Source organism: Nyctibius grandis, chromosome Z, assembly GCF_013368605.1.
Source record: "Nyctibius grandis isolate bNycGra1 chromosome Z, bNycGra1.pri, whole genome shotgun sequence".
Lineage (NCBI taxonomy): Eukaryota > Metazoa > Chordata > Aves > Nyctibiiformes > Nyctibiidae > Nyctibius > Nyctibius grandis.
The window spans coordinates 67612684-67634573 of NC_090695.1; the positions used below are offsets into that span (position 1 = coordinate 67612684).

General features: G+C 42.9%; 1 protein-coding gene across 2 annotated transcripts in view; it reads right to left on the bottom strand.

The window, feature by feature from the left end:
• Nucleotides 1–21890, bottom strand: part of LRRC2 (leucine rich repeat containing 2) — a 78678-nt gene that overhangs the window by 15519 nt on the left and 41269 nt on the right. For both annotated transcript variants that reach the window (XM_068423005.1, XM_068423004.1), the window contains one exon: nt 15899–16035. In XM_068423005.1, coding sequence (XP_068279106.1) covers nt 15899–16035 — 137 coding nt within the window. The remainder of the gene's footprint in view (nt 1–15898; nt 16036–21890) is intronic.

The window sequence follows — 21890 nt, forward strand, 5'->3', positions numbered from 1 at the left end:
ACAAATACCTGTGTAATACTTTGAGCATATAAAAACATGAATATAACAAAGAAAACTAAGACTAGTGAAAAAATACTTAGAAGGAGTAACATTTATTATTAACAGCATGCATCTAATACTGTCAAGATTTTCACAACTGCAAATAAAATCTCATATTTACAAGCTAATACAAGAACAGTGAACTACACACATTTCTTAAACTGACTGAAACTTGGGAAAAGATGGAAAGATGAAAAAACTAACTATATAACTCAGTGAAAGTCTTGCGTTCAATATGCACTAGTGGTCAAAAAAACAAATAAATAGCTGGATATGTATGTAATGTGATATACAATAATTACCACCAAAATTACTTGCCACTAAATAAAACAATCATGCACCTACATACAAAACACCATACTTTTTTTCAGTTTTTCTCAAGGGAATATACAACAATACATGGGATTCAGAGATGAACAACAGTCATTAGCAGAGCCGAAGGACTTTATTATTTTTGTCAATTTTTTGTTTTACAGTAGTTCTGAAAGACATAAATCAAGATTAGGAAAGACTTTAAAGATTGGAAAAGTTGAGTAAGAAATGGTAAATTCATGGTGTGTTCTTCCTTCACAATGCAAGAGCAACATAACCAAAAAACGTTTCACTTTCCAATAAAGTGAAACTTCTGTACAGTTAGCCTATAGGATTTGCAACAACAACATGTTTTTCAGTCTAAGAACTTTGCAGAATTCAGAGGAAGCTGATGTTTACAAAAATAATGAAACTTCTATTTCTATGTCACAGTTCAAAAAAGTACAGTTTAGATTTCTTCAACCTCAGAATATGGCACAAACACCTCACCGATGTTCTGGTAGAATAATACTGAACACTATGTTACGCTTGCTTATTGAGATTTCAAAGGTGAAAACTGCTAGTTTGGAAAGTTTTCTTTGGAAAGCAGATCTGCAGCTTAGCAGTGTATTACAATACCAGAACATAGAACTGTAGATAAAGCTCTGTGATGCTATGTTATAAAAACACATATTGAGACATCTCTACTGTGCAGTTTTAATATCATGAACAGCAAATGGGAGAAAGTGAACAGAAACACAGTGGCAAGAAGTCACTTACCAAGGGCAAAAAACAGGTCACAGAAAATATAACACAGGTTTCCTGATTTCTAGTCTTGAGATACTAAGGACCACTCCAGGTATGTATTATGAAAAGTCTCAGGCACCTATCAAGAATTTCTTTGATTATGGTAATGAAATTAGTGGGGATTTATGATGTTCTATAGTTTTATAATCTCCTAATTTCTTCCCTTTTTTAACAAAATGTACTCCAGCATTCTACAATTCTGAAGCATCACTTTAGGCCCTTGAGTGTAATCAACCTTTTTATTGCCTCTAACCATCATTTCAAAGAACATTTAATATTAGTAACCTGAAGACTTAGAGACAAATTCTGAGCATGAAAAATATATGAATTATATTAAAAGCAGATTGGCGTAGCCTGGCCTCTTCTTAACCTTCTCCCTGCCCTGCAAGGAGTGCATTCAAAGAGAAACTAAAAAACAAAAAACACAACCAAAAACAAACAAACAAAAAAAAAACACTAACCAAACACGCACACAAAAAAAAAAAAGCACAAAAAAAATAGCCAAACACCAGCAACAAAAGCAGAAAAGAAGAACAGTGAATCATGAAATGGTGATGGCCACGTGTGATCCTGACACATGTATCTTCTAATTCATTGCAGCCTCTCTGCCACCACGATCACACAGGTCAGACATAACTTTTGACTGACCAACTCTATATTTCAAGATGAGACAAAATAGCAGTCTCGAGACAGTTTGGCAGCCAAGGTACACCACCTGACAGGATTGAAGTTAGGAGTCATAGCTCTCAGCAGCAGCCCAGAGGTGCATACTCTCCCCAATCACATAGCCACATAAACTTGTATTTTATAACCAGACACAGTCAGAGGAAGTTCTGATAGGAAGAAGAAAATTACCAGGATCTATTTTGCAAAGTAAAAGATAAGGGAGGTCTGGAAAATCTTATTCCTGCAAAGCTGTGTTTATACGGTAAAGCATGAAGTTACTTTAACCTTATCATAAACTTTGTAACTTCTGTTTTTATTGTTCATAAAATTACCCACCTCCTTCTAAACTCCATCAGTAGTAACCACCTCCATGACGAGCCACAAAAGTGAATTAGTTGGATAGTCTAAATAGCAGGTGAAGAGACACCTTTTTTTTTATATTTGTTCTGAGTTTTCCAGCCATTAATTTCTTAACCTGAAACTTATCATGCTTTACACTACAGTTCAGAAGCATGACAAGAGGCCTGGGTTTCTGAGCTGGCATCTCATCTATAAGAAAAGCAGGAACCACTGGGCCATATCCTCCACTAAATTCCTTTGCATCTTCAGCATCACTTCCACTTCATGTTGAGTATAATTCTACACTCTTTTGCCCAGCATTAGTAGAGCAAAGATCTTACCTAACTGAGCTCTATATAAGACAACAAAATATGATATCTGCTTTCAACTGGTACAGCTAGCTCTTTTCTTTATGCCTTTCCCACTGATCAATGTTGATGAATAAAAATCACAGCCTTAACAAGTGTTGTTTACAGCTGTGAAGAGTTGATCAATCATGTAACTACCTATAATTTGTTAGCAACTGATAGGAATGTATTCAGTAATAAATTAAATGCATTAACTTCAGTTAGACTCTCCAACTTTATTCTTCTTACAGAATAAATAATACCTCTCATTAGCTGCACTTTATGGAATAACAAATATCATGCTTTTCTCTCCCTTCACCTACACCTTCCTTTTGACTCTCATCAGTCCATGTATGTGGGCACCAGATATTTTTCTTTAAGTTGAAATATGCAAATATGATAGTGCTGTGTATTTGTTCTCCTCTGTGCTTTTATTCAGTAGTTATATAAAATCTGCCTCAGATTATCTCACTAATGAATGGAAGATATATAACCAGGATTTTAAAAGCCTATTTTGCTATTGAACTCAATGAGGTTTTGAACTGTTTTCAGAGAAAACAGACCTGGAACAGTACCAAATACTCTTTCTTACCACTGAATTCTTTTACAGTTAGATTCATGCTTTTTGTAACAACATAGCCATGTTGTAGTGTTCACATTATGCTTCTTTGCTCATTGTTAAATCTTCCTTATGCTGTAAAACTACTTCTCTATCATTCCCTACTATAAAAAAAAATTTCGGACCATGAAAGGTGATGTTACTTTTATTGAACTCATGTGAAAGGTAAAGGAAAGGTCACTGGCACCACAACACCAATGTAGGCATGGATCGGTTCTCCAATGAAATGGCCTGTTATTATTAGCTGCTGACTTGCTCTGTGAGTGGAGTGTTTTTGAAGTGATGTTATATTAATTAGTAGACTTTGGAAGCTCAGAGTCAAGAACAGGACCAACAGACACTCTTTCCTGTGCCTAACTACATAATCCTGTTTCTTAATATAGACCCATGCCCTTCTTTAGCCCCTTGTCTATTAAAACATTTATGAGAGCTCCTGCAACAGTAAGGCCTCCATGAATCTCCTCTGACACCTAACACCTTTGCACCTGCTCTTTCAAATTTCACACCCCTCCTGGTAATGTTTGATGTTACATCTTACACCAGTTCCATAAAGCAGCTGTTTCTTTGCATGGATTGACAGTATTTTGGCCAGCTGTGTTGGAAAGCAACTTATCATGAGCATTAAGCAAATTCAAAGAGAACAGAAGCACTGAGCAAAGAAGGGCAAGATAAAATCCTGTTTAACAGAAATGCACCCAAGCCAAGAAATTGGAAAAACATATCTGAGACTGTGAAATGCATACACAGAAATGCTGGTATGATTGAAGTCAACTGGAATTTTGCCAGTGATCTAAAATGGAGAATTTCACAAGAGTTTGGCTTAATGCTCTTGGCTTTACAGTACCAAGTTAAGCCTTTTATTACTCCACCCCTCTCTGCTTTGTGGTCCTGGAAAACCCATGCAAAAAAAATACAGTTTTTAATAAATCCAATACATCACTTTTTTGTAACTTTCTGAAATTCTGCAAATGTGAAGATTTTACAGGTCCTTTATAAACCCATTGAACGAGAGAGGAAGGAGCTAAGGGTGAGTTATTCTGGTGCTTGACTGGATAGTGAAACCCCTGGGAAATTAATGTCGTGTACTTCCCCCTGATTGTGTTTTTTGTAATTGTTACATACATAAAATACAAATGGCAAGGAAAAGAACTAGGTTTGGAAGTTTACAGCTTTGAAGAATGGCGTGCTGGTAAAACAACCTGTCATTTTACATTTCTATTGAGACTGCTGGTGCCCTTGCCTTCGTAGCCAGGGTATGGCTCTGGGAGGTGTGAGACATGGATCACAAAGACAACAAGTTACATGGAAATGTCCAGTAGGGACTTATTTGAAGTCTCCCCACACTTGCATAGAGCTTCTGCCTCTGCTCTTCCTGCTAAATATTTTCATTTGCTGAATAGGAGTGGTCAGAGAAACGGAACCAGACCAAAAATAGACAGAAAATTTTCCAGCTGTTAAACCTGTTTTAAAATATCTTTCAAAATTCTATTAATGTATAAAAAATTATTTATGTCTCTTCTGGATACTGCTGTGTTTGAAAACTTTAGTTGACTAATGTTAGTACTTAGTGAATCTCTAATCCCATCGGCTTTTTTTTTAGGGTCACACATGTTAGCGTTATTGAAAGATGCAAGAGACAACTAATTATAATTATATTTTTGGGGATAAACAAAGCAGAAAAATGTCACCAGCTATAACTCCTGTAACTCTAGACAGCCCTGACAGAGGAAATGCATTACTGGACCTGTTGGTGACCAACACGAGTGAGCTAGATGGTGATGTCAAGATTGGAGGCAGCCTGGGCTGCAGTGATGACGCACTAGTGGAGTTTGACATCCTGAAGGATATGGGTCAGGTGAAGAGTAAAGTCAGGACCCTGAATTTTAGGAAAGCAAACTTCCAGCTGTCCAAGGAATTAGTCAATAGGACCCCCTGGGAAACTGTCCTCAGGGACAAGGAAGAAGAACGGAGATGGCAGATCTTCAAAGATGCTTTTCATAGAGTATGAGAGCTCTCTATCCCCCGGTGTAAAAAATCAGGGAAGGAAGGCAAGAGACTGGCATGGCTGAGTCAAGACCTGCTGGTCAAACTAAAGGGAAAGGAGGAAATGCACAGGCAGTAGAAGCAGGGTCGGGTAACCTGGGAAGAGTACAGGGACACTGTAGAGATGGGGTCAGGAAGGCCGAGGTGCAGCTGGAGCTGAACTTGGCAAGGGGTGCAAAGAATAATATGAAGGGCTTCTACAGGCATGTCAGCTAGAAAACGAAGGTCATACAAAGTGTACCTCCCCTGATGAGCGTGACTGGTAAGCTGGTAACAATGGACGAGGAGAAGGCTGAGGTACTCAACAACTTTTTTGCCTCAGTCTTCACTGGCAACCTCTCTTCCCACACCTCTCGAGTGGATGGGCCTCAAAGCAGGGACTGGGGAACAAAGTCCCTCCCACTGTGTGAATCACAGAATCACAGAATCACAGAATGTTAGGGATTGGAAGGGACCTCGAAAGATCATCTAGTCCAATCCCCCTGCCGGGGCAGGATTGCCTAGACCATATCACACAGGAACGCGTCCAGGCGGGTTTTGAATGTCTCCAGAGAAGGAGACTCCACAACCTCTCTGGGCAGCCTGTTCCAGTGTTCAGTCACCCTCACCGTAAAGAAGTTTTTCCTCAAATTTAAGTGGAACCTCCTGTGCTCCAGCTTGCACCCATTGCCCCTTGTCCTGTCAAGGGATGTCACTGAGAAGAGCCTGGCTCCATCCTCTTGACACTTGCCCTTTACATATTTATAAACATTAATGAGGTCACCCCTCAGTCTCCTCTTCTCCAAGCTAAAGAGACCCAGCTCCCTCAGCCTCTCCTCATAAGGGAGATGTTCCACTCCCTTAATCATCTTCGTGGCTCTGCGCTGGACTCTCTCTAGCAGTTCCCTGTCCTTCTTGAACTGAGGGACCCAGAACTGGACACAATACTCCAGATGCGGCCTCACCAGGGCAGAGTAGAGGGGGAGGAGAACCTCTCTCGACCTGCTGACCACACCCCTTCTAATCCACCCCAGGATGCCATTGGCCTTCTTGGCCACAAGGGCACACTGCTGGCTCATGGTCATCCTGTTGTCCACTAGGACCCCCACGTCCCTTTCCCCTACGCTGCTCTCCAACAGCTCTGTCCCCAACTTGTACTGGTACATGGGGTTGTTCTTGCCCAGATGCAGGACTCTACACTTGCCCTTGTTATATTTCATTAAATTTCTCCCCACCCAACTCTCCAGCCTGTCCAGGTCTCTCTGAATGGCTGCGCAGCCTTCCAGCATCTCAGCCACTCCTCCCAGTTTTATGTCATCAGCGAACTTGCTGACAGCGCACTCTATTCCCTCATCCAAGTCATTAATGAATATATTGAATAGAACTGGTCCCAGAACCGACCCTTGCGGAACTCCGCTAGACACAGACCTCCAACTGGACTCTGTCCCATTGACCACCACTCTCTGGCTTCTTCCCTTCAGCCAGTTCACAATCCACCTCACTATCTGATCATCCAGACCACACTTCCTCAGTTTAGCTGCGAGGATGCTGTGGGAGACCGTGTCAAACGCTTTACTGAAATCGAGATAGACCACATCCACAGCTTTACCATCATCTATCCACCGGGTAACATCCTCATAAAAGGCTATCAAGTTGGTTGAGCAAGACTTCCCGTTGGTGAAGCCATGCTGAGTGCCCCTAATGATCCCCCTATCCTTGATGTGCCTAGAGACAGCACCAAGAACAAGTTGTTCCATCACCTTTCCAGGGATGGAGGTGAGGCTGACCGGTCTATAGTTACCCGGGTCCTCCTTCCTGCCCTTTTTGAAGACTGGAGTGACATTCGCTTTCCTCCAGTCCTCAGGCACCTCTCCCGTTGCCCACAACTTAGCAAAGATGATGGAGAGTGGCCTAGCAATGACTTCCGCCAGCTCCCTCAGCACCCGCGGGTGCATCCCATCAGGGCCCATGGATTTATGGACGTCCAGGTTGCTTAATTGGTCCCTGACCCAGCCCTCATCAACCAAGACAGATTCCTCCTCTATCCTGACTTCTTCTGAGGCCTCAGGGGTCCAGGGCTCCTCAGGACAGCCTCCAACAGTATAGACAGAGGCAAAGAAGGCATTCAGTAACTCCGCCTTCTTTTTATCCTCTGTCTCCAGGGCCCCCACCTCATTCATCAGTGGGCCTACATTGCCTCTAGTGTTGGCTTTACCTGCAATGTATTTGAAGAAGCCCTTTCTGTTGTCCTTGACCTCTCTTGCAAGGTTTAATTCCAAGGAGGCCTTAGCTTTCCTAGTTGCCTCCCTACATCCTCTGACAACAGACTTATATTCCTCCCAAGTGGCCAGCCCCTCCTTCCACGATCTGTACACCCTCTTCTTCCACTTGAGTTTGCCCAGCAGTTCCCTGTTCAACCATGCAGGTCTCCTGCTACCCTTCCTTGACTTCCTACCTGTTGGGATGCTCTGATCTTGAGCTCGGAAGAAGCAGACCTTGAACGCTAACCAACTATCTTGGGCCCCCTTACCTTCTAGTACCCTGTCCCATGGGATTTCCCCTAGCAATTGCTTGAAAAGGCCAAAGTTGGCCCTCCTGAAGTTCAGGGTTGTGATTCTGCTAGCTATTCTGTTCCTGCCACATGAGATCCTGAACTCTACCATCTCATGGTCGCTACAACCAAGGCTGCCCTCAACCTTCACCTCTTCAACCAGACCCTCCTTGTTAGTGAGGATCAGATCCAGCAGCGCTCCTCTCCTAGTTGGCTCATCCACCATTTGCATCAGAAAGTTATCATCAATGCACTGGAGGAACCTCCTGGACTGGGGATGGCTGGCTGAGTAGGCCTCCCAGCAAATATCAGGGTAGTTGAAATCCCCCACTACAACCAGGCCCTGTAATTGCGAGACTGCTCTCAACTGCCTGTAGAAGGCCTCATCACCGTCCTCATCCTGATCCGGTGGCCTGTAATAGACACCCACAACAGTATCACCCCTGCCAGCCTGCCCCTTAATTCGCACCCACAAACTCTCAACTCGCTCCTGATCCGCCCCTGGACAGAACTCAATACATTCTAGCTGCTCACTCACATAAAGAGCAACTCCACCACCTCTTCTTAGCGGCCTGTCTTTCCTGAACAGGACATAGCCATCCATGATCACATTCCAGTCATGCGAGGCGTCCCACCAAGTCTCTGTAATTGCCACTAGATCATAGCCCCCCGACCAAACACGGATTTCTGACTCCTCCTGCTTATTCCCCATGCTGCGTGCATTGGTGTACAGGCATTTCAGGGAGCGAGCTGGGCACACCGATTTCATCCCAGATTCACCCCCTGATTTCACCCCAGGGGGATGGGGGGCCTCCTGGTCTACCTCAACACTAGAGCATTGCCCCAGTGGTGCAAGCCCAGCTACCACCCCATCCCCCTTTGAATCTTGTTTAAAGCTCTCCGAATGAGCCCTGCTAATTCCTGTCCCAGAACCCTTTTGCCCCTACGACATAAACCTTTCCCATGTATTATGGGCACGCCTGGTGTCTTATAAAACCAGCCATTATCAAAGAACCCAAAGCCCTGCCTGTAGCACCAGTCTCGTAGCCAGGCATTAATAGAGAGAATCCTACTATTCCAAACAACGTCATCACCTGAAAATGGAAGGAGGAAGGAGAAAACAACTTGTGCTCCAGACTCTTTCACCACCCGTCCTAGGGCCTTGTAGTCTTTCTTCATCCCCCTCAGACTACGGGATGCAGCTTCTTCCCCACCTGTCTGGAAGATCAGCAGGGGGTAGTAGTCTGTGGCCTTCACCAGGTTGGGGAGTTGCCTGGTGATATCCCTGATTCGGGCTCCAGGCAGGCTGCAGACCTCCCTGTGATGGGGGTCAGCTCTGCATATTGGGCCCTCAGATCCCTTTAGGAAGGAGTCTCCAACCACTAAAACTCTTCTCTTCTTCCTTGTGGAGGAGGTAGCTATACGCCCGTCAGGTTTTTCTGACTGTGGTGGGACCTCTGATATAGGTTGCCTCTCCACCACATCCCCGTTGGACCGGCTGTATTCCACTAGGGCTTCATATTTATTGCTCAGAGGCACCTGTGGAGGCAAGGTAGGCAAGGAGGGCACTCACCTTTTGCCACGGCCATAGACTTGCCTCCACTCACTCCTCTCCTCTAGGTTATTGTTTTCCACCTGAGAGGGGCAGAGTACAGGGGTCCCTCGATCCTGGGAGCTCTCCGGCAGGTGCTCCCTTTTTTGTTGCAGGGAGGGCAGAGCCTGGCTCCACCAGTCTATCTCCATTTCAGCCTCCCGAATGCTCCTAAGCCTTTCTACTTCGGCTTGAAGCCTTTCAACCTGGCTTTGCAGCTGTGCCGCTCGGCCAAGCAGATCATCTACTTGCTCACAGCGCACACAACCCCCTGACACCACAGACACGGTGTAGCATTCCCTGCAGCCGGCAACCTGCACCATCGCCTCCTTCCGTGGGAGCTCTGTCTGGGTTCCCACATCCATTTTGGTCTTCTTCCACCGGGTAGATACCATTGTTCTTTCACAGAACCGGGAAATACCTGATGGTGGCACCCCTGGTTCACAGCTCCTTGGCACCTTCCTCGTCTTGTGCACTGGGAGGGAGTCAGTGCCCTCCCCAACGAGTTGCAAACAACTGCAGCCACTCCTGCCCTGGGACACACCCAGTCACTGCAGATTCACACAGGCACTGCTGAGTCTCCCTCACCCTCTCCCTTCTGGCCAGGGACTAGTCCCTGCCCTCCAGGAGGCTCTTTATCAACGATAACAGGGGGTGGAGCATTTAAATCGCCCGCGGTGCCTCCACGGTGCCTCCTGCTACGCCCCCTCCTCTCCTGATTCGTTGCCGGGAACCTCCGGGTCCGGGTCCGGGGTCAGAGGTTTGGGACCACATGAGGAACTTGAACATATGTAAGTCTGTGGGACCTGCTGAGATGTATCCCAGAGTCCTGAGGGAATTGGTTGATGTAGTTGCCAGGCCACTCTCCACAGTATTTGAAAAGTCATGGCTGCCAGGTGAAGTCCCTGGTGACTGGCAAAAGGGAAACATTGCACCCATCTTTAAAAAGGGTAGAAAGGAGGACCCTGGGAACTACTGACCTGGCAGTCTCACCTCCGTGCCTGGGAAGATGATGGAACAGATTCTCCTAGAAGCTATGCTAAGGCACATGGAAGACAGGGTGGTGATTCAAGACAGCCAACATGGCTTCATCTACTGCATGTCTTGCCTGACCAGCTTAGTAGCCTTCTGTGATGGAGTGAACTCATCAGTGGACAAGGGAAGAGCTATGGATGTCATCTATCTGGACTTCTATAAGGCCTTTGACACAGTCCCACACAACATCTTTCTCTCTAAATTGGAGATATATGGATTTGACAGATGGACTGTTCAGCAGGTGAGGAATTGGTTAGATGGTCACATCCAGAGAGTACTGGTCAATGACTCAATTTCTGGAGTGAGATCAAGGACAAGTGGTGTCCCTCCGGGGACCATATTGGGACCAGTACAGTTTAATATCTTCATCAATGGCATAGTGGGATTGAGTGCACCCTCAGCAAGTCTGCAGATGACACCAAGCTGAGTGGTGAAGTTGACACACCTGAGGGACAAGATGCCATCCAGAGGGACCTGGACAAGCTCTAGAAGCGGGCCCACATGAACATCGTGAGGTTCAACAAGGCCAAGTGCAAGGTCCTGCACCTAGGTCGGGGCAACCCTTGTATCCATACAGGCTGGGGGACAAAGTGATTGAGAGCAGCTGACTTAGGGGTACTGGTGGATGAAAAATTGAACACTAGCCGGCAATGTGCACTTGCAGCCCAGAAAGCCAGTCGTATCCTGGGCTGCCTGAAGAGAAGTGTGGCCAGCAAGTAGAGGGAAGTGATTCTGCCCTTCTACTCTGGTGAGACCCCACCTGGAGTACTGTGTCCGTCTCTGGAGTCCTCAGTACAGAAAAGACATGGACATGTTGGAGCAGGTCCAGAGGAAGGCCACAAAAATTATCAAAGGGCTGGAACACTTATTCTATGAAGAAAGGCTGAAAGAGTTGAGGTTGTTCAGCCTGGAGAAGAGAAGGCTCTGGGGAGACCTTATTGCAGCCTTTCAATGCTTAAAGTGAGCTTATAAGAAAGATGGGGACAGACTTTTTAGCAGGGTTTGTAGGGATGGGAAAAGGGGTAATAGTTTTAAACTGAAAGAGAGTAAATTTAGACTAGATATAAGGAAGAAATTTTTTATGATGAAGATGATGAAACACTGGAACAGATTGCCCAGAGAGCTGGTGGATGCCCCATCCCTGGAAACATTCAAGGTCAGGTTGGACAGGGCTCTGAGCAACCTGATCTACTTGAAGATGTCCCTACTCATTGCAGAGGGGTGGGACTAGATGACCTTTAAAGGTCCCTTCCAACCCAAACTATTCTATGATTTTGAAAGCTCCCCAGGTCTGTACTTGTTTATATCAAGACTTAGCTGAAACCTTCTATGCATCAGAAGTACAAAACAAGATTTTATTTCATCTGTTGAAAACACATGCTAAAACAGCCAGAAATCATAACCTTGCCATTTCTCTGAACTTCAAAGATCAGTGTATACAGAATTGACATGGAAATGCAAGCATGTATACATATGCTCTTTCTTTGACAAAGTATTCATATGCTGTGACAATCTCTGTCTTATTTCTGCACTTTACACTACCCAGACCTCACAAAGGGTACACAAAACATTTCAGATTACTTGCTGGGACTGTTCAGATGTGGTACGAAACACTGTTCAAAGCAGAATAACTTGCAAACCCCTTTTTAATTAATTTTCAGTATCAGAACATCTATCTGTAAGCATTTCTGTCTTGCTGCTGGTGGTGTGATTTGCCTGTCCTGTGACTGAGCACATGCCACACCAAATGATACAGATGAAGGAAATGCGAATTTCTTTATCTTCCCTCTCTTCTCATTAAAGTTCCTTCAAGTCGCATCTGTAGATACTTTTGGCTGATGTAACATTGTTAGCAGAAGTTTAGAGTATGAAAGCAGAAATGACCCTTCAACACAGCAAAGCTACACCTTTGAAATATCAGCACAAAACAGGTATTCTGCCATGCACAGGAAATGTTAATCGAGTAATTCAGTAAATAACTGTAGAAAGCAATACTTTCTGAAGGAAGCACACCTCAAAATATGGTCAGAGCAGTTTTTCTACAAACCTATATCAGAAAAGATGTCATTTGTAATACCATCTTTATTCCTTTATAGCTCATCATATAATATTTTGTGTCTATTTAAAAAAAAATAAAATCAAACAAACAAAACCCAAAAAAACTTAAATCTTTTCCTAAGAAAGCAAACAACTAAATAACCAGATAAACTAAAAGCTTTAAGACTTCTCTATTTTTTGCACCAGTCATAAAGAAAATGGATAGAAAGACAACAGGGAGACTGTTTACTGAAGATGTAATTCAGTCTCAAAGTTCTGATGATCTCATAAACCTTTATGGGTCTGTCAAAAATTCTTGACTGAATTACAGGCATGTTATCAATCTCTTTGAATCTATTTTCATATATGTTGTCAGTGTATCTCTCGTCATTATTCTGTGTACAATACCAAGTAAAATTAGACTTAAAATATTTCTGCTGGGTTGAAACCTTAATTTCTTTCGAGTAAGTTTTACACTGGAGGATTCTGTTGCTGCTCTCATGCATTTCTTTAACCTTCCCAGAAGAAACAAGCATTTGGAAGTCAAATAAAAATTGAACTTCCTAAAAGATGATAAACAAGAAACATTTTAGCAACTCTTTACCTTATTTTGTGTATACGTTGCCAAGTTTTGTCTTTTTTTCCTCATGTTGTAAAGGGATCGCATTTCCCTACCAAACAGCTTGCACGTACTTGTTCAGTTATACTCTATTTCCCAGTACTCACAACACATGAGAATGATGATCAACTCTTATGAGCGTTTCTCTGGATTAATAGATGCTAGCAACAACTGTATTAGGTAATAATTGATATAATATGTCTAACGGGGTCATAAATACTTGTATTGGGTGTTCATGACAAGGTGGTGGCAGCATGAGGACTGGAGGGTGGCCTCTGTGGGAAGAAACCAGGGGCTGCCCCAGTCAGTTCCAGCTGGCTCCAGTGAACGCACCACAGGACACAGCCAAGCCCCTCAGCAAAGTGTGTTGTGCCACTCTAAAAATTATCTAAGAAATGGAAAAAAATGCCAGAGAAAGAGGGTGAGAATAAAAAGAGTGAGAAAAAGCAGAGGCAAGACCAAGGTCCAAGCAGGAGGAGGTGCTTCATTGTGGAGCAGATCTCCACACCACAGCCCATGGAAGACCCATGCTGCTGCAGATGGATATTCCTGAAGAAAGTGCAGCCCATGGAGAGCCCACACTGGAGCAGAGGAAACATGTGAGGAAGGAGAAGCAGCTAGAGACCACTGTGTACTGGCTATAACTCCCCCTGCCTCCCTGCACCACTTGGGGCTGGGAGAGGAATCTGGAGTGAAGTAGCAAAGTTAACCCTGGGAGAGAGGAGAAGAAAGATGTTTTTTTAATGTCTTTGTTTCTCACTACCCAAATGTATAATAGCAAAAATTAAATTAATCTTCCACAAGTACAGCCTATTTTGCCCACCACAGTAAATGGTAAACAATCTCCCTGTCTTTTATCTCGACCCATGAGCTTTATTATCCTATTTTCTCCTGATGTCATGCTGAGGAGGGGGAGGGAGTGAGCAGCCAGGTGGGCATTTGACTATTAGCCAAGGTTAGCCCATCACAACACTTCACAGTGTCTTTCTGTTTTCCATTTTTAGACTGTTCAGGTTAATTAAGTATTTTAATTCATTAAATAGTTACCTGCCAGTGACTACCACCTTTTGCCCATCTCAGAATCAAACATCAGATATCTATTGCAGTAGCAAAGATACTGATTCAATTGTTCTGAATAACATCAGCCATACTGAGTACACTGAAGGCCAAACACTTTGCAGCATTTTGAATCATCTGACAGAAGTGCTCCTTTAATTGTATGTTTGGCTTCCAAATCTGCACTTGAAATGCTGATTCTGGGAAACTAATTTTATAAGCTAAATCAGAAGAGTTTGTGTAGCATACCTCCCAGGTCAACGCAAGTGTAAATTAAGTGCCAACCTCCTGAGAAACAAGGAAACACAATAGACAATGCCAATATTTTTCTTCTTGACCTTTTAGACCATGCTGACATGTTGTTGTTTCCGGTTTTTGCTGTTGTATAAAGACACTCGCACAGGTCCAAATTTTTTCCGTGGATTGTAAGTGAAACGTTACCCAGTAGCCTGCACTCAGTTTTAGTGGCTTTAAATCCTTGAACTGGAGACTGCCAGAAGGGAACAAAAATTTTGAGCTTTCCAAGAGAAACGCTGGTCCCTTAGGACTCAGCCCTGGAAAGACTTACACGCACAGTTAGATTTACATGCAAAGGCTATCCATAATGCAAAGACATAGATAAGCCTTTGCACTACAAGGCCTTCAGAAGCAACTGGGAAAATACTCGTTGTTTTTAACGTACAAATGACTGGGGCTAAATTCACCGTTCTAGTCTGCACGTTTGAATACACTCACTTTTCCTAGATGCTTATATTTAATTCCTCTGCCTGTTCAGGATCTATGTTTTTCTGATTCCATTATGATTCCTTTTTACCAGTTAAGTTTTATCTATTTGATTTATCCCCTATCTTTGCTATCTGAAGGAGGAGGAGAAGGAGGAGAAAGGAGACCTGCACTGTTTGTGCTGTTGCTAGCATTTCCATGCAGTGTCCACCTATGATGTGAAGCTAATGTTCACCCTTTGTTTCTGTTTCCTTCACATCATTTTTTAACAATTCTTTTTGGGTAAACTACCTCACAGTGAAAAGTCAGAGAAGAAGTTAATTATTGTTTGCATTTCCTCAGAACAGAACATAAGCATGGCCAAACCAGATCTCACATAACTTTAATCCACTCCAACATTGCCTGTAAATCACCAGTAACAGATGTTTAGAGAAAAAGTAGGAATCAGTAAAGAAGAGCCTGACACTTCTCCCTAAATATTCCCCCACTCATCCTCCAGGAATCAAGATATCAAGAACCTGAGAAATACAGATGACATCTGAAACTGTGGTGAGGTACCAGCCAATGGTTTCATTTTTCCATGACAATAAGTCTCAGAGCAGCTGTGGCAGAGAGCAGTTATGCATCCAACACAAGAAACAATGTTGCTGCATGCCTGGGAGTCCTTTTCTCAGTCTTTATTATGTATTCATACCATGCCTCACACATAACATCCCCTTCAGACAGATATTTATGCTCATAGCAACATGCAGTGTTGTTTATAGACCTCTCCATACTCTTTTTAAAGGCTAACAGACACTGGCAACAAATGAAGGTTAGTATGTGAATTTGACTGTCAAGATATACTCCATTTTCGCAGAAAATAGCTATTTGCAGCCTTCTCCTTATCACCACTGGCCAAATCCCCTTTGGGATCATGTCCTCCTTCATATGTCAGAATAAATACAAGCAAAATTTAGTCTCTTGAAAACCAAAACAAAGAAGTTTTGTCCCATTTAACTGCTGCTAAGGCATTTTCAGTGATTTTACTATGAAAACTCTATTGCCAAATACTGCAAGGAATGTGATTTAATCTATTAAGAGAAGATTTTAAGACTGTGATAAGCTATCTTATCAGCCAAATAAAAAAGATGAAAGAAACAATTTGTTATCTTACTTCAAATGGGAGCTCTGTTATTTCCATATTTCCAGACAAATCCAGTTTTTCCAGATTCTCACAATCACCCAATTCTGGAGGGACTGACTTCAAATTATTAAAACTCACATTGAGCACTTTGAGGTTTTTTAAGCAGCCTGTGAGGGAAAGATAATTAGAATCAGTGCATTAAAAAAAAATGAAGGGAGAAAGTAAAAAAAAAAAAGCCACTCTCAGTTTAGCAAAGAAAAAACTCCCTAATGTGATGATGAATAAGAAATGAACAAATGATTTCTACAATGGTCACGAACATTGGGCGGCGGGGGCCCAAGTTCTACATTGCACTTGTATGGACTTCCCATAATCATCAATGGGTTTGGTGAGAGTTTGAAAGGAGGCAGCAAAGACTTGCAAAGATCTTGATTCTACCAGGGATGAGATACCTATTGACCTCAGCTCAAACTAGAGAAGTTGGTTTTTGGTTTGGTCGCTTTAGAAAACTTTCTTGCTAACTGAAAAGCATCTTAGTATTTTCTATAGAACCTGTCCATTGGGAACAATCGCTCCTACTAAACTTACAGCATCAAGAGTTCTGTCTTTGGTATCCAGCATTGTATACCTTTCATTAAAAAATATAATGGACATGTATATTTGTTTCATTGTTTTCTTTGTTGTAATTTATCATCCTTGTCGCCTCAATTTTAAAGCACTTATACTATTCTAGGCTACATTTAGACACATTGTACTTTCTGTTTCTTTGATTTATAGCATTACATAATCTTCAGTAAAAACAGCTTTAGAAAAATCATTAAAGTGCAAAATGTACTACGTATTATGAAAAAATGCAAATTATACTGTCACATAGTCAAACGGGAAGGAAGTAAGGAATTTGAATGTATAAAAATAGCTGATGCATCAGCAAAGGGATCCTTAAATACATGCATAACAAAACGCGAACATTCTATGGAGAGTCATGCTGTTGTCTTACATCGACAATCATAGAATCACAGAATTATAAAATGATTTCAGTTGGAAGGGACCTTCAAAGGTTATCTAGTCCAAAGTCCCATCCAACCTGACTTGGAACACTTCTCATGATGGGGCACCCACAGCTTCTCTGGAAAACCTGTTCTACTGTCTTACCACCCTCACAGTAAAGAACTTCTTCCTTATGTCCAATGTACATCTACCCTCTTTCAGTTTAAAACCATTGTCCCTTCTCCTGTCACTACAGGCCCTGGTAAAAACTTTTTTTCGATCTTTCTCACAAGTCTGCTTTATATATTGAAATGAATCATAGAATCATAGAAAGGTTTGGGCCAGAAGGGACCTTAAAGATCACCTAGTTCCAAGCCCCCTGCCATTGGACAGGGACACCTTTTCTCTAGACCAGATTGCTCAAAGCCTCATCCAACCTGCCTGTCTCCACAGAGCCTTCTCTTCTCCAGGCTGAACAACCCCAGCTCTCAGCCATTCTTCACAGGCAAGGTGTTCCAGCCCTCTGATCATTTTTGTGGCCCTCTCCCTAATAGATCTGTGTCTTTCTTGTACTGGGGACCCCAGAACTGGATTCAGTACTCCAGGTGGGGTCTCACAAACGTGGACTATAAGCTGAGAATCACCTCCTTCAACCTGCTGGCCACACTTCTTTTTATGCAACCCAGGATACAGTTGGCTTTCTGGGCTGCGAGTGCACATTGCCCGCTCACGTCTAATTTTTCATCCACCAGTATCCCCAAGTCCTTCCCTGTGGGGCTGCTCTTGATCCATTCATCCCCCAGTCTGTATTGATATTGGAAATTGCCTCAATCCAGGTGCAAGATCTTGCATTTGGCCTTGTTGACTTTCATGAAGTTCACATGGGCCCACTCTTCAACCTTGTCAAGGGCCCCCTGGGTGGCATCCCGTCCCTCAAGTGTATCTACTGTTCTACTCACCTTGGTATGATCCACAATATTCCTCTCTAATCAGTGATGTTGCTGCAATATTCCCCTCTAACCAGAGACAGAGTACAGCATTCGCAAGGAAGAAACAGCAGTAAGAAGCTTAAATGCAATTCAGCAGTTGGAAATCAAGAGAGAACAGCATCTTGTGTCAACAGATTCTCAAAGCAGACTATATGTTGGCAAACCAAGCCAAGACATACACAAGATTCACAATTTTGCATTATATCAGTCTTGCATTTATAATCAAATTTTAAAAAATAATCTGGTGTTTCATAGGATTTGGATAGCACTGAAGAGAATCTCTCTACTGTACATCATGAGTGCTCAAAACAGTGTCTTATTAGTGAGATTATCCTTAAGGCACTAACACTTAGTTAAACTCCCTCCAAAGCAAAAGTTGTTTTAGAGCTGCTCACCTTTTGCAATATGTGGAAATCCTTACCAGAGTCGAGGTGGTGCCTCCACAGAAAAGGACAAACATAGGGAATTGAAAGCCCCACATATTTTCCCTGAGAAATTGCTGTTGTCAGAGGTAGAGGCATACAATTTGATAATCAACATGAGCAGCTGCCAAATCACACGGCATTTTACATAAACCCCAGAATCTCCCATGGACACAACACTGTCTTCAAATGACTGCTGGACCACCCAAATCTTTCTCACAGGTGGCAGACAAGCTGTATATGGTAAGAACTCCATTAGATTAATCAATACAGGTTGTAACAGAGAAAAACATAGAAGCTTCCACTCAGCTTTCTCCCAGTTTTAGCTCTGCCAGAAATAGGAACTGAGGTGGTATTTCAAAATTTAGCTGTCCTTTTAGGAAGGTAACCTTGTCTTTCCTATTCGCTGTGCAGAATAAATAGCAGAAGAAAAATTTTCTGTAAGACTACAATAGGTGTTTTGGCAGTACATTACTGTCTCACAAGGGTCATTGGAGCTGGTGCAAGAGAGTAATAGAAGTAACTTAATGGTGTAAATATGTAAGCCACATTATTTACAGATTTTAAGCACATAAAAGTAATAAAAGTTTAGCCTACCCATGATAAAGCCTCACCGGGTTTAGCATCATGATGTAGACAAGTGAAGGTATTACATCACATGCTAAGTGACATAAACATCAACTTACCACCTCACTGCAACAAAATAATCACTGAAGCAGAAATGCCTTAAAATAAAATAGAGAATCAGAAAATCGCAAATTCATTCCTCATCCAATTAATCCCTCAGTGAAGAAAAGCAAATCCCATTGGAATGAAAAAGGAACTACTTACTCATTAGCACTGGAATGTCTTGTCTTTTCTTTTGACAATGGGATATTGTACTGGGTCTGTCTGGAATGGAGTTAATTTTCTTCATAGCCGCCCATATGGTGCTATGTTTTGTATTTGTGACCAAACAGTGGTGATAACACATCAACGTTTTCACTATTGATGAATAGTGCTTACACAGCATGAAGGCCCTCTGTGTTTCTCACTCTGCTACCCCAGTGAGTCAGCTACGTATAAGAGAATGGAGGGGACAGGACAGGGCCAAGACACTGGACCCAAACTGAGCAAAGAAATATACTATAGCATATAGCATAATGTTCAACAGCAAAAACTGGGGCCAGGCGGAATTTTCCAAGCTGGCTATTGCTCAGGGACTGAGTGGGCATTGGTCAGCTGGTGGTGAGCGATTGCTTTTGCATCACTTGTTTGTTTGCTTGTTTGTTTTTCTTCACTTATTAAACTGTCTTCATCCTGACACATGAATTTTCTCACTTTTGCCCTTCCAAATCTTCTCCCATCCTGCTGTGGAAAACTGAACAAGCAGCTGTGGGGAGCTGAGCAAGCTATCCGAGGCTTAGCTGCCTACAGGTGTTAACCTACAACAAATGCATTTGCTAACATTTCAGCTTCTGAAGTTTCTACCTCTCAGTTCCACTAGTAGCTGGAGAACTAATGTAGACAAGGCATCTACTGTCACCAACAACCTAGTCACCTTCTTGTCTAAGTTTGCTCAAATGATGCACCTCTGGTGCATACCTAGGAGAAAAGGAGCAGAATTGCTTACAATAAAAATATGACAAAAGTTTAATAGCCTTTTTCTGCAGAGTTATGGAGATGAACACAGCTTCCCCCTGACTTTCCTGCCTTCTGATACCATGGCTTTTCAACCTTTTTTCTCCTTTCAGAGTTTCTAACATGTATGTCAATGTTCACAATATGATTTGTCCCAGATGCAGGTATGAGAAAGCAAGTAAGTAGAAGATGCATGACATTTTTTCTTGTCATATATAATCTCTCTCTAATCTGACAGAAGTGCACCACAGAATCTACAGTCAATTGCCAGTAATTGCTATAGCTAAGATTATGAATATTACTGGAAAAAGCCATGAGTCTTACAACTGAATTTAATTCTAATAACAAACTTGGGAAAACATAGATGAGTGGGATAGAGTTCGCCAGGATCTGCCTGCAGGGAGCAATCTCTTGCAATTCTGTGTAATGGCTATATTTTCACCTCTGGATTAAGTGGATTAAGTTATGCAACCTGACACCTGAGGAACAGTCAAGCATTAACCCCTCCTCTAGGACCATAAGTCATACATAGGACTCATCAGGACCTCCTGGATAAAACCCTTACACCACCACTTCACATAATCACTTTTTTTTGATTTGCTACATTCCATTGTAAAAGTAGTTTTTGACATCCACTGCTCTTATGGAAAAAAAAAAATACAGAATTTCCTCCTTTTCCTGATTTGGAATGGTCTTCAGATTACCAGTCTGAATTTATTTATAGAAGTTTTATAACCATTAATTATTCTGCCAATTTTATCTTTAAATAGCTTTTTTCCTTCCCTGGTGTTTACTTCTCTGACGTTTTCATAGGCAGCAGACATAACAGAATTTATTTCACTAGCCTGAATAGGCCAATTATTCTAATCTCCTCTCACAAATAAAAATTCCCTTCCTCGAATGGTCCTAATAGACTTCTTTTGCATCTATTCCCACATGAAATAACTTCTCACAGAATCATAGAATCATACAATGGTTTGGGTTGGAAGGGACCTGAAAGATCAAGTTCCAACCCCGCTGCCATGTACAGGAACACCTTCCAGTAGACCAGGTTGCTCTAAGCCCCATCCAACCTGGCCTTGAACACTTCCAGGGAGGGGGCATTCACAACTTCTCTGGGAAACCTGTTTCAGTGTCTCATCACCCTCACAGTAAAGAATTTCTTCCTAATATGTAATCTAAATCTACCCTCTTTCAGTTTAAAACCATTCCCCTTCGTCCTGTCACTACATGCCCTTGTAAAAAGTCCCTCTCCAGCTTCCTTGCAGGCCTCCTTCAGGTATTGGAAGGCTGCTATAAGGTCTCCCTGGTGCCTTCTCTTCTCCAGGCTGAACACCCCAACTCTCTCAGCCTTTCTTCATAGGAGAGGTGCTCCAGCCCTCTGATTTTCTTCGTGGCCCTCCTCTGGACTCGCTCCAACAGCTCCATGTCCTTCTTTTGTTGGGGACCCCAGAGCTGAACGCAGTACTCCAGGTAGGGTCTCACAAGAGCGGAGTAGAGGGGCAGAATCACCTCCGTTGACCTGCTGGCCATGCTGCTTTTGATGCAGCCCAGGATACGGTTGGCTTTCTGGGCTGCAAGCACACATTGTCAGCTCACGTTGAGCTTCTCATCAACCATCACCCCCAAGTATTTCTCCTCACAGCTGTTCTCAATCCATTCTCTTCGCAGCCTGTATTTGTGCTTGGGATTGCCCTGACCCACATGCAGGACTTTGACTTGGTCTTGTTGAACTTCAGGCTGTTCTCACAGGCCCAGCTCTCAAGCCTGTCAAGGTCCCTCTGGATGGCATCCCTTCCCTCCAGCGTGTCAACCATACCACACAGCTTGGTGTCGTCAGCAAACTTTTTGAGGGCACATTCAATCCCACTGTTCATGTCGCCAACAAAGATGTTGAACAGCACCAGTCCCAATACCAACCCCCGAGGAACACGATTCGTCACTGGTCTCCACTTGGACATCAAGACGTTGACCGCAACCCTTTGAGTAAGACCATCCAGCCAA